Consider the following 18,146-nt stretch of genomic DNA (forward strand, 5'->3'; position numbering starts at 1 on the left):
CCCCCCGCTGTATACTGGGGGATTATTACTAGTACAGGGTCTCACCCCCCCCCCCCGCTGTATACTGGGGGGATTATTACTAGTACAGGGTCTCACCCCCCCCCCCCCCCCCCGCTGTATACTGGGGGATTATTACTAGTACAGGGTCTCACCCCCCGCTGTATACTGGGGGGATTATTACTAGTACAGGGTCTCTCCCCCCGCTGTATACTGGGGGGATTATTACTAGTACAGGGTCTCACCCCCCCCGCTGTATACTGGGGGGTTATTACTAGTACAGGGTCTCACCCCCCCCTGCTGTATACTGGGGGATTATTACTAGTACAGGGTCTGACCACCCCCGCTGTATACTGGGGGGATTATTACTAGTACAGGGTCTCACCACCCCCGCTGTATACTGGGGGTATTATTACTAGTACAGGGTCTCACCCCCCCCTGCTGTATACTGGGGGATTATTACTAGTACAGGGTCTGACCACCCCCGCTGTATACTGGGGGGATTATTACTAGTACAGGGTCTCACCACCCCGCTGTATACTGGGGGATTATTACTAGTACAGGGTCTCATCATCCCCGCTGTATACTGGGGGGATTATTACTAGTACAGGGTCTCACCACCCTGCTGTATAGTGGGGGGATTATTACTAGTACAGGGTCTCATCATCCCCGCTGTATACTGGGGGGATTATTACTAGTACAGGGTCTGACCACCCCCGCTGTATACTGGGGGGATTATTACTAGTACAGGGTCTCACCCCCCGCTGTATACTGGGGGGATTATTACTAGTACAGGGTCTCATCATCCCCGCTGTATACTGGGGGGATTATTACTAGTACAGGGTCTCACCACCCCGCTGTATACTGGGGGGATTATTACTAGTACAGGGTCTCACCACCCCGCTGTATACTGGGGGGATTATTACTAGTACAGGGTCTCACCCCCCGCTGTATACTGGGGGGATTATTACTAGTACAGGGTCTCATCGCCCCCGCTGTATACTGGGGGGATTATTACTAGTACAGGGTCTCTCCCCCCGCTGTATACTGGGGGGATTATTACTAGTACAGGGTCTCACCCCCCCCGCTGTATACTGGGGGGTTATTACTAGTACAGGGTCTCACCCCCCCCTGCTGTATACTGGGGGATTATTACTAGTACAGGGTCTCATCATCCCCGCTGTATACTGGGGGGATTATTACTAGTACAGGGTCTGACCACCCCCGCTGTATACTGGGGGGATTATTACTAGTACAGGGTCTCACCACCCCGCTGTATAGTGGGGGATTATTACTAGTACAGGGTCTCATCATCCCCGCTGTATACTGGGGGGATTATTACTAGTACAGGGTCTCACCACCCTGCTGTATAGTGGGGGATTATTACTAGTACAGGGTCTCATCATCCCCGCTGTATACTGGGGGGATTATTACTAGTACAGGGTCTCATCATCCCCGCTGTATACTGGGGGGATTATTACTAGTACAGGGTCTGACCACCCCCGCTGTATACTGGGGGGATTATTACTAGTACAGGGTCTCACCCCCCGCTGTATACTGGGGGGATTATTACTAGTACAGGGTCTCACCACCCCCGCTGTATACTGGGGGGATTATTACTAGTACAGGGTCTCATCATCCCCACTGTATACTGGGGGGATTATTACTAGTACAGGGTCTCACCACCCCGCTGTATACTGGGGGGATTATTACTAGTACAGGGTCTCACCACCCCGCTGTATACTGGGGGGATTATTACTAGTACAGGGTCTCACCACCCCGCTGTATGCTGGGGGGATTATTACTAGTACAGGGTCTCACCACCCCGCTGTATACTGGGGGGATTATTACTAGTACAGGGTCTCACCTCCCGCTGTATACTGGGGGGATTATTACTAGTACAGGGTCTCACCTCCCGCTGTATACTGGGGGGTTATTACTAGTACAGGGTCTCACCACCCCGCTGTATAGTGGGGGGATTATTACTAGTACAGGGTCTCACCACCCCCGCTGTATACTGGGGGGATTATTACTAGTACAGGGTCTCACCACCCCCGCTGTATAGTGGGGGGATTATTACTAGTACAGGGTCTGACCACCCTGCTGTATACTGGGGGGATTATTACTAATACAGGGTCTCACCACCCCCGCTGTATACTGGGGGGATTATTACTAGTACAGGGTCTCACACCCCCCCCCCCCCCGCTGTATACTGGGGGGATTATTACTAGTACAGGGTCTCACCACCCTGCTGTATACTGGGGGGATTATTACTAGTACAGGGTCTCACCACCCCGCTGTATACTGGGGGGATTATTACTAGGTCTGTCCGCCCATTATTACCTGCTATCAGGTATTATACGTCACTTCTTGTTATTTTCTGCTTCTCTCCTCCAGGATAATGGTGATAAGACGTGTCCGGACCATGCTGAGACATCTTCTCCTGGTTCTGGTGCTCCTGGGTGAGGACAGTCACCATTTCTGGAGGTTTTCTATGAATGTGGCGTCGTTCTCCCCATGTGTTACTTCTGCAGGTTGTGGGATGTGTCTATTACTGCCGTTCTGTAATATATGTGTGGTGGTCCTCACGTCTTGTCTGTGTACCTATAGACCCCGGTGTGCTGTATATAGCGCTCATACAGCCGCTGTACGGGAAGTGTAATCCCAGGTGGCGGCCGCTCCCGTCACCCACATCACCTGGTGCAGCCTATGATTTATAGGGTTTATCCGGGATAATAAATCATGGCCGCGTCCTCCCTATTACACTTCACTCACTTCAATGGGTCTGAGCCGCAGTACCAGGCACAGCCTATTACCAGTCTGTGGTGCTAGTGTAGGAAGAACGTAGCCATGTTTTTTGTCAGACAGTAACCAGACGGCCCCGGCACCAATTGTCTCCAAATAACATAGGATCTGTGATTCTGACAGTAGATATCAGGGTACGGTAAGGCCGCCCCCATACACACCCGGTTATTGAAATCTGCCACTATATGATATGTTTTAGATCCCCTATATCTATAATCTGTGCCCGGTCATGGTATATGTTGGCCCTTTGATGACAAATGCCCCGTATAACCTACCCTCAATGCGACAACTCCATGTGTGTCCAGATCACATTTTGCCCCCAAGCCCAATAGTCCTTGGCACCTTCCAAGCTTTGCCCGATGCAGATGCCGGCCCCATTACTTCTACTTGTTAATGTCTTTGTATTTTTCCCTTTTAGTATTCGCTCAGTTACCAGGAGGACAGACATATGAGGTCGTCTTTCCTCGGAGGTTGCACACTGTCTACAAGAGAGACACCCAGGTATCTCCCACTCCATGCGCCCAATAATTGTGGAAGAAGCTTCTAATCAAGGGTATCACTGTCATGAAGTGACGGTGGTAAGAAGTCTAGGGCTCCGTTCACATCTTCATCAGAGCCTCAATCGCAGATACCATCACATTTCAAAAGAATAATATTATTTTTACTTTCTTTCTATGTTATGAATATATTTTTATTTTTTATGTATTGATTTATTTTCAGTCAAAATTATGGACATCTTGGCGGAACCCAATATTCCCCATTATTAGTGAATGGGATTTGTCAGGCTGGATGGTATCCATAATGCAATTGATTTGGCAGAGGTTTTGCTTTTATTTTAAAAGGAAGTTACAACCCAGATATGAACTCAGCCGTATACATATAGACAAACAAACTTACCATTGCCTTCAATTAGTCAGAGTGAAGAGAACGAAAGTCTCTTGATTTTAATATAAACCGTGTAGTACCCGATTTCTCCTTTGGGGGTGCTGCGGGTGAATTGAACTCTTTCTGATTGGTCCTCCAAAAGAATAGAGCTGATCTATTTAAGTCCCATTATTAGGGGCAGCCTGCAATCAATTAGTCTTCAAGAGACTTATCTAATTTGTAAAAATGTAAAAAAAAATCATAATTGAATTATTAAAATAGTATTTTTTATCTGTTTATCCAGAGCATTTATCCAGATGTTCTTCAATATGAGATCCACCTGCGTGGGAAGCCAACAGTCATTCACATTGAGAAGACAGAGTGAGTGGTCACAGTGTGGGTTATGTATATCTCGGGTGGTGAGATGACCGTATATACTTGTACATATCTATAATATAACGCTGGGAGCGTCACTCTGTCCGAAGCCTTTATAGACTGCGCAGGCGCAAGCGCCGGCGCAGTCTGGGCCTCACAGAGTGACGCTCCCGGGAGATCGCGGTATGCGTTCACACTGAACGCACACCGCGATCTCCAACAGAGAAGCAGGGACCGCCAGGAGGGTGAGTATCGGCCATATCCACCTGTACTGCGTTCCACCGCTGAGCGCCGCCATCTTCCCGGTCTTCGGCCTGTGACCTTCAGTTCAGAGGGCGCGATGACGCGCTTAATGCGCGCTGGCGCCGCCCTCTGACTGAACAGTCACAGCCAGGAGACCGGGAAGATGGCGGCGCCCAGCGGTGGAACGCAGGACAGGTGAATATAGTAAGTGCTGGGGGGCCTGAGCTGGCGGCGATACCGGCACCTGACCCCCACAGCGCGCCGGTGTCCCCGCCTGCTCAGGCCCCCGGATGGGTGCAGCACATGACAGGATGGGGACGCAGGATGGGTGCAGCACATACCAGGATGGGGACGCAGGATGGGTGCAGCACATGACAGGATGGGGACGCAGGATGGGTGCAGCACATGACAGGATGGGGGCGTAGGATGGGTGCAGCACATGACAGGATGGGGACGCAGGATGGGTGCAGCACATGACAGGATGGGGACGCAGGATGGGTGCAGCACATGACAGGATGGGGACGCAGGATGGAGCAGCACATGACAGGATGGAGACCATATACCAATATAAATGCTCGCCACCCGGGCGTAGAAAGGGTTCAATAGCTAGTCCCTTATAACAAAGGAGGTAACTATAATAGGTGCAGGGGATGGAGTCGCACCCCAGTCCTGGAGCCTACGTGAGCCCAATCGATCCCTTTGACCTATACAGGTCCTTCTCAAAAAATTAGCATATAGTGTTAAATTTCATTATTTACCATAATGTAATGATTACAATTAAACTTTCATATATTATAGATTAATTATCCACCAACTGAAATTTGTCAGGTCTTTTATTGTTTTAATACTGATGATTTTGGCATACAACTCCTGATAACCCAAAAAACCTGTCTGGTAAATAATGAAATTTAACACTATATGCTAATTTTTTGAGAAGGACCTGTATTTGAAGACCTATATTGGAGATTTTGCATTTGGGCTCACAAGTTACGCCACTGCTTATAGCAGGACGAAGTACTGCAGATTTCCACTGACGTCATGATACATTAATACTGACTAACTTCTCTATGTTTCTGCAGGGGTCTGTTTGCGGAGGATTACACTGAAAGCAATTATCTAGAGGACGGCACTCTGGTCACCAGCCGCCCTGAGCACCAGGTACAGTAAGTCACCAGTCTTCAGGCAAAGATTTATTAAAAGCTTGAAAAAGGATGATAAAAATATCACAAGGGGAACTTTTTTTAAAATTTATTTGCATTAAATTTAGAAATAGCAGGAGTTATTTCTCCTCTGTACAATGACTTATCTCTATCCAGGAATGGGACGAGGGGTAGACAGGGTAGGAGAAAATGCTACTACCTTCTGCCTACCCAAGAGGGGCGCACTTTGAAAAAAAATGCTGAATGTCTGTGGTCGCTCTACGTCTTCACAGATATTCAGCACTGTGACTGTTGGGACACAGGCATGAAGGTGAGTGATGTCACTGACACTGATCACCGATCTCTCCTGCACCCCGGGCGTCACTCCCTCCCTGCTTTCAATTGCATTTGCGTCTATCAAATGCGAATGCAATTGCTGTGTGCATCGCCCAGGACAGGAGTAGAGGAGCTGTACTCTCCCCTGCTTTGCCGAAATCTCCAGCACGTCATAGGCCACTTCCGGCCTGTGCCTTGTTAAAGAAGGCTCACGCAGGGGACTTTGGATGGCGAGTTACAGTGACGTCAGTGCACCATCCAGCGTCCACTGCGGCACTTCAAAGAAGAGGAGACGGTGGACCGGGAGCCGGGATTAGGTGAGTATGACATTTTTTTTCCCTTAATTCTTATATTACTGTGCAGGGGCCATAAAATGAGGGGCTATGCAGATGGGGAGCAGATAAAATGAGGGAAGGGGCTGTGCTCATGGGATGATAAACTGGGGCACTGTGCTGATGGTGCGGGAATAAACTGAGGGGCTGTGCAGATTGGGAGAATAAACTGAGGGGCTGTGCTGATGGGGGGAATAAAATGAGGGGCTGTGCAGATCAGGGGAATAAAATGAGGGTCTGTGCAGAGGGGGGAGAATAAAATGAGAGGCTGTGTAGATGGGGGAATAAACATAGGGGATGTGCAAATGGGGCTGAATAAACAGAGGGCTGCACAGTTGGGGGCATAAACTGGTGGGCTGTGCAGACGGGAATAAGCTGAGGGGCTGTAAAGAGGGGGATAAAATGACGGGCGGTGCAGATGGGGGGAATAAACAGAAGGGCTATGCAGATGGGGGATAAACTGATGGGCTGTGCAGATGGAATAAATTGATAGGCTGTGCAGATGTGGGGAATAAATTGTGGGGTTATGCTGATGAAGGAATAAAGTGAGGTGCTGTGCAGATGGGTGTGTATAAACAGGGGCTGCTGATGGAGGGAATAAATTGACTAGCTATGCAGACGGGGGAATACACTGACGGGATTATGCAGATTGAGGGAATAAGCTCAGGGGTTGTGCAGATGGGGGGATAAAATGATAACCTGTGCAAATGGGGGTAAAAACAGGCTGTGTATATGGGAATAAACAGAGGGGCTGTGCAGATGTGGGGGATTAAACAGAGGGCCTGTACAGATGGAGGAATTAACTGAGGGGCTGTGCAGATGGGGAGAACAAACTCAGGGGCAGTGCAGGTGGGGGAATAAATTGAGCAGCTGTGCAGAGGGGGAACAGCACTCACCCCCGGGGCCGGATAGTAGCCTCCTCCTGGAAATGCCATAGCTGCAGGCTGGAGAGAGATGAGGACTGGGTGCACTGCAGCTTCCGATCCCAGGGTTGGTATGAGTGCAAGACCTGTGATGACGTCGCAGTCACATGACCGTGACGTCATGGCAGGTCCTTCTCGCATACCATCCTTAGCACTGGAACCTGCCGCTTGCACTGCCGAGGACAGGACGACACGTCGGAGGGTGAGAATAATGTTTTTTTTTATTATTATTATTTGTAACATTAGATCTTTTTACTATTGATGCTGCATATGCAGCATCAATAGTAATGAGTTGGTCACACAGGGTTAATAGCTGCATAACCGGAGTGCGTTACACCACACTCCGGTAACGCTGGCATTAACCCTGTGTGAGGGCTGACTGGATGACTGGAGGGGAGTATGCAGCGGGCACTGACTGCGGGGAGGAAAGAGCGGCCATATTGCTGCCGAACTGGGGCCGTCGCTGATTGGTCGTGGCAATGGTCGTGGGCGTTTTGCCACGACCAATCAGCGACTTGGATTCCATGACAGACAGAGGCCGCGATCAATGAATATTCGTGACAGAAGGACAGACAGACAGAAAGACGGAAGTGACCCTTAGACAATTATATAGTAGATAAGAACAGATATTTTTATGCAGTGGGCATTTTAATAACACTCTTAATGCTGTGTCGGGATGCTAAAGACCGGAGAAGAGAGAGGTCTGCAGAGAACAGCTGTGGATGTGAAAAATCATCAAGAAATCTAGACAAGATGGAGATGAAAAGAAAGAGACGACTGTAAGATGTAATCCATAAGGTAGCTGGATGTAAATGTTTATTTGTGATACTGACTAATTCTAATCAGTGCTGTGGTTCCTGTATGGTCCATGGTCTGATGATGGCTGTTAATAACAATTCCCAGTATCTCCTTACCATTGTTAAGGACATTCTGGGAGTTGTAGGGTTGTAGATTCATGCAATAAAATTTTTTTGGGGGTTGACTTGATATTACAATTGTTTAGGTATTTTTTTGCATACTTCTGATGCTGAATGTTATGGTGAGGACGCAGTAAAGGTTTACTTCTGATGACTCTTCCATGAAGGCTATATTTGTGCAGGTGTCTCTGAACAGTAGAACAATGTACCACAACATCAGAGTCTGCTAAATCTTTCTGAAGGACTTTTGCAGTCAAGCAGGGGTTCTGAGTTGCCTCCCTAGCAAGCCTATATGTAGCTCTCACTGAAATTTTGCTTGGTTTTCCAGACCTTATCCTGACCTCCAATGTTCCTGTTAACTGCCATTTCTTTATTACATTTCAAATAGAGGAAAGGGCAAATTGAAAAAGCTTTGCTATCTTCTATCTTCTGTTTTGTGAGCCTCCACCATTTTCATTTTCAGAATGCTATGCATCTGCTTAGAACCCTATTGCTGCTGTTTTTTTGCACAAGGTTAGAGGAATTTTTTATAAAGCTGGGAAATTTTCATTACCTGGCCTTTCCTAAAGATGTTAATGAACTGGGGCGTGTCCTAGCTGGCCATGTGAGTGGAAGCAGGGAAGAGTGCTCCCGCTGCCAGAAGGACAAAAATCCTGCTTTAACCCCGATTTTTGGGTAAACTCACCTAAATCCGGCTGGCTGAAGGTCCGGAGAGTGCAGCGGTGCGGAGCAGCAGGTCCGGAGTCGGCAGCGATGACCAGGAGTCGGCAGAAAGACGCTGGCACCAGCGATGCAGGAGCCAGCCAAGATGGCTCCGATGCTAGGGAGGACGCCGAGAAGGAGAACGCCGCATGTCAGCGGCGCATGGAGGTGGCCGCAAAGCTGCAGCAGTATGCCAGAGTGGAGGCTGCTGAGGAGGCAGAACCAGGATCTGGAGCTGGAGCTGACCAGGAGGAGGAGGAAGCAAGCACAGCCGAGCAGCATGAGGTACAGAGGGGGAAGGAGAGAGGCAGCATGGCGGGGGCTAGTGGGGGACCTGAAGCCATATCACAGGGAGAGGAGCCGACTCTTAGAGATGTTATCACACTGATCTCTTCATGTCAGCAATCCCTGAACTCCTTGGCCCAGCAGATGCAGGAAGTTAAAGGGGACACGGCACAGATTAATGCGGCTCTGCAGAAAATGGACAAACGTATAGGAGTGGTGGAGGAGAGGGTGAGCACGGCTGAAGATCACATAGTTAAGCTACAAAAAGCTGAAAAGAAGTTCGCCCAAGCAATAGCCGAGCTCGCTGCCAAAAATGAGGATCTGGAAAATAGATCCAGAAGAAATAATATACGTATAGTGGGGCTGCCTGAAAAGACTGAGGGGAGAAATCCCACAGAATTTGTTGAAAACTGGCTGCTGGAGAAGATTGGGAGCACAGTGTTGACAAAAGTTTTTGCTGTTGAATGGGCTCATAGGGTCCCGCCGCAGGAGCGAATCCCCGTACCATGCTTGCTAAAATACTGAACTACAGGGACAGAGACATTATCCTCAGAAAGGCTAGAGAGATGGAGGATCTGATGGCTGGAGGTCAAAAAATCGCCATTTATCCGGATTATTCCGCTGCGGTTTAGAAGCAGCGGATGAAGTTTACTGGAGTCAAGCGACGACTGAGGGAGCTGGGAGTGCAGTACTCAGTGATGTTTCCCGCCAAGCTGAGACTGGTGGCTTTTAATAAGACCCACTTTTTCTTGACACCAGAGGACGCTACCCAGTGGCTTGATACTCATGAAAAAAAACTTAAGGGAATGGGCGACTGACATTTCGGCGAGATCCAGTTGGGATTTGTTTTCTCTGTCGATAGAGGAGAGTTCTGCGCTCGTTAGCAATGGTTAAAGAGTTGAGCAACTGTTGGGGGTTTTGCTGGGCCATATTGAAGGAATGGCCGGAGGGGACAGTACCAACTACTAAGTACGGGGGAGGAGGGTTATGCTGGGTACTGTGAACTGGTTTGGTACTTTTTCTATATGTTAATATAAGTTGAAATGTTAAGATACAATAAAGTGAAAGTTGTGGGGGAAATTGTGATTGCTATGGCAGCGGGACGCGAATGGAGAGGGTTAAGTAAGGGAGAGTGTTCGTAGTGGGCAGTGGAGCCCCACTCTTGCTGAGAGGAAGAATGCGTTACAATGGGCGGGTTAGGGGGGTAAGTTGGGAGGGGGCAGGGGGGGTGGGAGGGTTGGGGCAGCTCATACTTGGGAAATTGGATACTTTAAGAAATGATGAGCCACATGATGGGAGATTGTATTAAAATATTGAGTTGGAATGTGAGAGGTCTGGCGGATAAAACACGGCAGGCGGCAAGTCTGCAGTATGTCCGAGAACAGAAGGTCTCGATGATATGTTTGCTGGAGACACATTTAGTGCGGGAGAGGGTGGATGTATTGAATAGGCGCTGGATACAGAGGGCGTATCATTCTACTTTCTCGACGTACTCTAGGGGTGTGTCTGTGTTAATACATGCGGGGGTGCAGTATGAGGAGGTAATGGTAAAAGAGGATGTGGATGGTCAGTATGTGGTGGTGAAATGTAAAATAAATGGAGTGTTGATGTGTATAGCGGCAATGTATATTCCGCCCCCATACTCAAGTAAGAAGATAAGAGAGGTGCTGGAGAGGGTAGAGCGTTGGGGACCGTTACCATCTCTAATTATTGGCGATCTTAATAATATCTGTGATTACTTTTGGGATAAAAACAAAAATCCCCAGAATAGAACAGGGGGACATATCACTACGTTTGGGACCTATGTCCGGGAAGTAGGTATGATTGATTTATGGAGAGTTAGACATATTGGGGAAAGGACGTACTCATGCTACTCGCCAGCTCATGGTACTTTGTCTAGGATTGACTTGGCGCTGGGTAACTGTTTACTGGACACGATGGTAAGGGACGTGAGATATTTACCTAGGGCTCTTTCAGACCATAGTCCAGTTGAGGTGGAATTTCGGCCAGTGGGGACACGGATCGGGAGCAGGAAGGAGTGGAAGATTCACCCTAATTGGCTACACAGTATGGACTTGGAAAAGATAAAGAAGGAGTTGGTGGAATTTTTTGAGATCAACGAGGGAAGTGTAGATGTTCTTACTGTGTGGGAAGCAATGAAGGCGTACTTGAGGGGACTGCTGTTCAGGGATATTAGCAGGTGTAAGAGGAAATCGAGAGAGACGGAGAGGTTGGCGGTTGAAGGGCTGAGGATAGCCGAGGATGAGATGTAATAGCGGGTACTCCGGAAGCTGGGAGGAGGCTAAAGGCAGCTCAGAGTCAGTTGGAGGAGGTATGGCTCGGTAAGGCTGAAAGGAAGAGGGAATTCATGAATCTGGCTTTTTACCAGGAGGGCGAATCTGTGGGTCATTTGCTATCGATGGTGGCTTCTGCCCAGAGAAACACTTCCTTTGTTCATTCTTTGGTATCGGGGAGCGGTGTGGCTGTCTCTGAGGCTTCAGAGATTTTGGACATTTTTGCGGATTTTTATGCGGACCTATATTCCTCTCAGGTAGATGGGTTGGTGGAGGACACGGTGGCGTTCCTTGAGGAATTGGAGCTCCCAAGGCTGAGTGACATAGATAGAGAAGATTTGGAAGCTCCCATCACGGAGGAGGAGTTGGGTCGGGCACTGCAGTCTATGGCTAATGGGAAGGCACCTGACGTAGATGGATTTCCTGCTGAAATTTATAAAAACTTTGGGGAAGTGCTGATCCCTAAATTAAGGGTACTTCTGGAGGAGGCTAGGAGTGGCGGTCGCCTACCGGCATCTATGCGGGAGGCCATAACAGTGGTGATTCCTAAGGAGGGGAAGGACCCGACACAGCCGGATTCATATCGGCCAATCTCCTTGCTTACTACAGACGTTAAACTTCTGGCTAAGGTGTTGGCGATGAGGTTGACAAGTGTTATTTCCGGCCTGGTGCACTCAGACCAGTCCGGCTTTATGCCTGATGGGTCCACTGCGATCAACTTACGAAGGCTGTATATGAATTTGCAACTCAGATCCGACAACTGTGGCCAGAGAGTTATTGCATCTTTAGATGCCCATAAGGCATTCGATAGTGTGGAGTGGGGATATCTCTGGCAGGTGCTCCGGAGTATGGGGTTTGGACCGCAGTTCATATTCTGGATTCGACTGATGTACTCAATGCCGATGGCTAGGGTTAGGGTAAATGGGGAGTTATCACGGACCATACAACTGGCTAGAGGGACGAGACAGGGGTGTCCGCTCTCTCCTCTTTTGTTTGCTCTGGCTGTGGAACCGCTGGCTGCTAAGCTTCGACGGTCTGATGAGGTGACTGGGTTTAAATATGGGATGATTGAAGAAAGGGTGGCGTTGTATGCGGATGACATTCTGCTCTTTCTGGCTGACCCAGGTACGTCCTTGGAGGGAGCCATTGGGATTATTGAGCGTTTCGGATCGGTGTCGGGACTTAGGATAAACTGGAGTAAGTCTGTCTTGTTTAAGGTGGATGATGATGGTGGGGAGCCACTGGAGGATGGGCGACTGGAGGTGACTAGCCAATTTAAGTACCTTGGAATATGGATATCTATGCCTGTTACTGACTATATACATAGAAATCTGACTCCAATCTTAGGTGTTCTTAAAGTGAAAGCGGATGCTTGGCTTAAACTGCATTTATCTGTGGTAGGTAGGGTGAATCTTATTAAAATCATTTTGATGCCAAAAATACTGTATATTCTTCATAATGCACCAGTTTGGATACCACGCGGGAGATTTAGACAGATTAACTCTCTGTTCAGGAATTTGATATGGGGGAGACAGCATCCGCGTATCAAACTGGAGACACTTCAGCGACCCAAGGAAGATGGGGGACTGGCATTGCCTAACCCTGAAATATATTTTCTTGCAGCCCAGAGTCAGCATTTAAAAGGCTGGGCGCATGAATGGTCATCTGGGGCGGTACAGCGGCTGATGGAAGTGGTGACAAAAAGAAGGCCAGTAGTACAATGTTTGGAGGATGGATCCCTGGGGGCTCTGGGGAAATTATACCCGACTGTGTTGTTGATACGCAGGCTGTGGGGTAGGCTGAGACATATACGGGGGGTCACGGATTTGACTAGATTCTCACCGCTATGGCATAACAGCAACTTACAGGAGTTTGAGGCACTGGGGGTACTGACAGAATAGCAAGTCAAAGGGATTCAATACGTGTATCAAATAATTGAGCGAGGTGAATTGAAATCATTTTCCCAATTGCAGGCGGAATTTGGTCTTGGGACTGCAGGGGAGTATCGGTATTTGCAGATGAGGCATGCTTTTGGAGCTCAGAGTAGAAACGGAGGTATTGGAATTCAGAGGGATATAGTACTGGAGTATGTGTGTAATGAAGGGACTACTGGGGGGGTCATATCTACTTTGTATAAAGATCTGTTGCACACTTTCCTAGTGGGGTTTCCAATAATGGCGAGAGCTAAGTGGGAGAGGGATCTGGGTCCAATGGAGAATGAGACTTGGGAGTCGGTGCTAGAATGGGTCCCACGATTGTCACTGAGCGAACCGTATAGACTGTCACAGCTCTATGTGATACACAGGGTTTATAAGTCACCGATGGTGCTATATAAGGCTGGTTTGCGTGATGATTCTGAATGCCCGAGGTGTAAAACTGCAGATGCCGATATACTCCATATGATGTGGACGTGTCCGAGACTGGCTGCTTTTTGTGTGGTAGTTTTGAGTTGTATGGAAGGTGCGTATGGATGTAAGGTGCCAAGGGATCCACTTGTGTGCTTGTTGGGATGTGTGGATGAGATTGGAGTGGATAACAACCTAAAGATAGCTATTGCCAGATTGTTATACATGGCTAGGAAGGTAATAGCTCGAAATTGGATTAGGGAAGAACCGCCGTCAAGAGGAGAATTCCTCCAGTATGTGAAGCAGGGCCTGACACTAGAAAAGGGGTTTTATAAAAGAAGAGGGAAAATCGAAATGTTCAATAAAATGTGGTCTCCGTGGATTGCTATGGGATAGAGGAATTATAGAGGGAGAGGTAATTAAGGTTCCTAATTAATGTTAATGTTAAATGTGGCTTATATTATTGGCTGAGGGATTAGATAGTATATTGGTCTAATGATGGAAGTGCTAAGCAAGGTGAGCTGCTTTGTTGGGTGGGGTTGGGGGGTGGTGGGATTGAAGGGGAATGTTTGAAGGGGGGGAAAAGCTTTGTATTGAAAATGAGAATGTAAAATGTCATTTATCTTGTTATTCTTAATAAAAAATTTATTTTGAAAAAAAAAAAAAAAAAAAAGGATGTTAATGAACAATCCATAACCCTAACATGCTAACTAAGGTCTGAAACCTTGGGCAAAGTTATCTGAGCACACAACTCTCCAAGGGTGCCCAAACTTTTGCATTGACCCATTTACATTTTTAAATTGTACAAGATGGAAAAAAAATATTTCTTTTGCCAAAAAATACAAAAGAAATGTGTCATCTTTAACTTAAAGGGAACCTGTCACCCCCCTGGCATTTTAACTAAGAGCCAACTTGTGCAGCACTAATGCTGCATCCTGTCAAGGTGGCTCTTTTATTTAGGGTCCCTTCCAGCGCTGCAATATTCCTTTTTTTAATTTGCCCGCCATACTTGTAGTCTGTCCGGGGCGCACGTCTTTTCCCGCCTGACACAAACGCCTCCCAGCCATCACTTGGCCCCTCCACGTGCCGGGCGCCACCTCCTGTGCCTTCATTAACGTCCCCGGTGCCTGCACTGTAAGTTCCTTTTTCAGGCATGCACAGTTAGCGCTGCCCTTCGACTTAAAGCGCAGGCGCCGGGGACATTAATGAAGGCACAAGAGGCGGCGCCCGGCACACGGAGGGGCCGAGTGATGGCTGGGAGGGGTTTGTGTCAGGGGGGAAAAGACGTGCCCCCCGGACAGACTACAGGTATGGCGGGCAAATAAAAAAAACGAATATTGCAGGGTTGGAAGGGACCCCAAATCAAAGAGCCACCTTGACAGAATGCAGCATTAGTGCTGCACAAGGTGGCTCTTTTAGTTGAAAACGCCAGGGGAGGGGTGACAGGTTCCCTTTAAGAACCTTTAGTGTTAATTTCATCTTCAACTTGCTTAACTGTTCACAATAACAATAATTTTGACCAGGGGTGCACAATCATTTACAAGCCACTGTATATATACCGGGCAGCAGAGTGGCTCAGTGGTTAGCATTGCAGCCTTGCAGCGCTGGGATTCCACCAAGGTCAACATCTGCAAGGAGCTTGTATGTTCCCTATTTTTGCGTGGGTTTCCTCCAGCTTCTCCGGTTTCCTCCCGCACTCCAAAGACATACTGATAGGGATTTTAGATTGTGAGCCCAATGTGGACAGTGCCGATAATGTCTGCAAAGCGCTGTGGAATTAATAGCACTATATAAGTGAGTAAAATAACTAAAAAATAAATAAACATATTTACTGTATATAAACAGATCTACTGTATATACATATAGATTTCTAAAAATCTCTCTTTCTCTAGGATCATTGCAACTACCAAGGGTATGTAAAGCATGAGAACGACTCAATGGTTATCCTCAGTACCTGTAACGGGTTAAGGTATTTATCTCATCTAATTTGTCTATCTACACTATATGGACAAAAGTATTGGTACAAACGTCTCAATCATTGAATCAGGTTGGTCATTCATTGCCATTGCCCCCGCTGTATAATATCCATGCCATCTGACTTTACTAATATATGACAGAATGGCGGGTGGTAAAGATCTCACTGATACCAGCGCAGTCCTGTAATAGGAGTCACTGGTGTAACAAGTCAGATCATAAAATTTCTTTCTCTTAAATATTTCACTATCATATATATTATTGAAAATTGGAAGAAACCGCAGCAACCCACTCACGAAGTGGAGACCATGTAAAGTTCCAGAGTGGGGTCATCGATTGCTGAGGAGCAGAGGGAAGAAGTCACCAATGCTCTGCTGACTCCATAAGTGCAGAGTCCAAACCTCCTCTAGTGTTATCATTAGCACAAACTGTTTCCTAGAAGCTTTATTGTATTGCATGGGTTTCCATGTTCTAACATCTGCAAGCCTTATATCAACAAGCACAATGTCAAGGATCAGGTGGAGTAATGTAAAACACGTGGCGGGGTGACGGATAAACTTCTCTATCTGGCCTCTGATGAGCAAGTCTTGGTTTGGCTAATGCCAGGAGAACGTTACCAGCGTGATTGCATTGTGCCAGATATAAACTTTGGTGGAAGAGGGATAATACTATGCTGACGTTCTTTGGGGATTGTCCTCGACAACGTAGTTCCAGTGCAAGGAGATCGAAATAATTCAGCATACAAGACATTTGGATAATTCTAGCTTCCCATTTTGTGAGACCAGTTTGAGGAATACATTTTTTGATACCCATGACTGTACCCCAGTGACTCAAGTGAGGTCCATATAGACACGGTTGGGGGAGTTTGGTGTAGAAGAACTTGACCAGCTGCACAGAGCACTGACCCCAGCCCAATCCAACACATTTGATATGAACTAGAACAGAGATTGTAAGCTCGGCCTCTCCTCCAACATCAGTGGCTGACCTTTTAAATGATTGTTTGAATAAATAGGCAAAAATTCCCACAGAAACCTCAAAAATATTGTAGAAAACTTTCCCAGAAGAGCAGAAGCTGTTATAACTGAAAAGGGGGGACTGACTCGATATTACCTATGAATTTAGAATGTCATGCCATAAAAGCTCCTATAGGTGTCAAGTGTAATCTATCTATGTATGTATCTAAAGGTTTAAAAATGCAGGACTCCAAAAGTAGTATTATGCAAAATAGTGCAAAACTTTATTAGCCCGTGTGAACAAGGCAACATTTTAAGTAAAAAACACAGAGCCTTTCTCAAGCCTTGAAAAAGGCTTTGTATTTTTGAGCCGCCATGTTGCCTTTTTCACATAGGCTAATAAACTTTATCACTTTTTTTTCACAATACAACTTTTGGATTGCTGCCTACATGTTTGGACTTTTAGATTACACAGGCATTACAGACTGTCTGCTAATCTTTTATTTACATATCCTTTCTGTAATACTTATCTATCTCTTATAAACTGAATAACTCATGTTTTTGTGATTTTTCCATGTTGTTCATCTCACAGCGGTCTTATCCAGACACAGGGGCAGAATTTTTTTATTGAACCGCTGATGTCCACAGAAAGTCAAGAGCACGCAGTATATGAGCAAGTGGAACTGCCCATGAGAAGCTGCGGTGTCAGTGAGAACTCTACAAAACAGAAACCACCGTCCATTGCATCATTTCGGGCTTCAGTTAATGAGGTGATATTATCCGTTTAGTCTCCTCTACTACCCTATCTGTCTCAGTATATCCTATGTGATCATATACCGCAGTCTAGTCTAAGTGTATGCTGTGTGATGTAAACAGTAGAGTCTCAGTGTATCCTATGTGATGTAAACAGCTGTCTCAGTGTTTCCTATGTGATATACATACAGCAGACTTGGTGTATCCTCTATGATGTTGTCACGGTTCCCTACTTCGTGGTGTCACCTATTCGTCACGTGCCCGCTCTCACACGTGACTTGGGGTTGTGCCTGCAAGGGTTAATCTATCTCCCCACTCTCAGACCAGCATTCAACCTCCGTCCTATGCTGTAATGGGAGCATAAATCACACACCGACCCAGGCCCACACACCCGCTCATACACGCTGCCACCACTCATCGAATACACGGGCGATGAGTCCCGGAACTAATAATACTAATAATGTCTATCGCTCATAAGGCTCACACTCCTTAGGCTATGGATTCTTTTAGAGCATTCAAGGTTCAACTTGTTAAAGTTTTATACTTTAATAACAAAAGGTTCAATGCTTACAATAAGAAAAGGTATAAAAATCTGATAATAAAAAGACATACAACTTATGCAAAACAGCTTTCTGCTCCCTCAGGGTTGGAAGAATATAGATTGGATCACACCAGCTTCTCAGGCTGCCCCCATCATTTGAACAAAATTCTCTGTCTGCAGCCTAAATTTATAACTTTGGTCTGGAGGTCAGGTTTCTAGACCGGCCCCTCAGGTTAATATCATAATTGCTGGCTTTTTGATTGGCCGCGCTACTAATGAATATATTATTTTCTCTCGTGAAAAGGTTCTCAGGAATAGATAACCTCAGGCCACAATTAGCATCTCCCCTCCAAGACCTAGGAGGTGCC

At 47.0% G+C, this 18,146-nt stretch overlaps 1 protein-coding gene across 1 annotated transcript in view; it reads left to right on the forward strand.

Moving 5' to 3' along the window:
- The window catches only part of LOC138674622 (zinc metalloproteinase-disintegrin-like berythractivase), a 143,903-nt gene that overhangs the window by 32,477 nt on the left and 93,280 nt on the right, over positions 1 to 18,146 (forward strand). The window contains exons 7-12 of the mRNA XM_069762438.1: positions 2,395 to 2,459; positions 3,221 to 3,303; positions 3,971 to 4,047; positions 5,364 to 5,442; positions 15,450 to 15,526; positions 17,077 to 17,254. Of these exons, the coding sequence (XP_069618539.1) occupies positions 2,395 to 2,459; positions 3,221 to 3,303; positions 3,971 to 4,047; positions 5,364 to 5,442; positions 15,450 to 15,526; positions 17,077 to 17,254 (559 nt within the window). The remainder of the gene's footprint in view (positions 1 to 2,394; positions 2,460 to 3,220; positions 3,304 to 3,970; positions 4,048 to 5,363; positions 5,443 to 15,449; positions 15,527 to 17,076; positions 17,255 to 18,146) is intronic.

The sequence above is a fragment of the Ranitomeya imitator genome, chromosome 4 (assembly GCF_032444005.1).
Source record: "Ranitomeya imitator isolate aRanImi1 chromosome 4, aRanImi1.pri, whole genome shotgun sequence".
NCBI classification, from domain to species: Eukaryota; Metazoa; Chordata; class Amphibia; order Anura; family Dendrobatidae; genus Ranitomeya; species Ranitomeya imitator.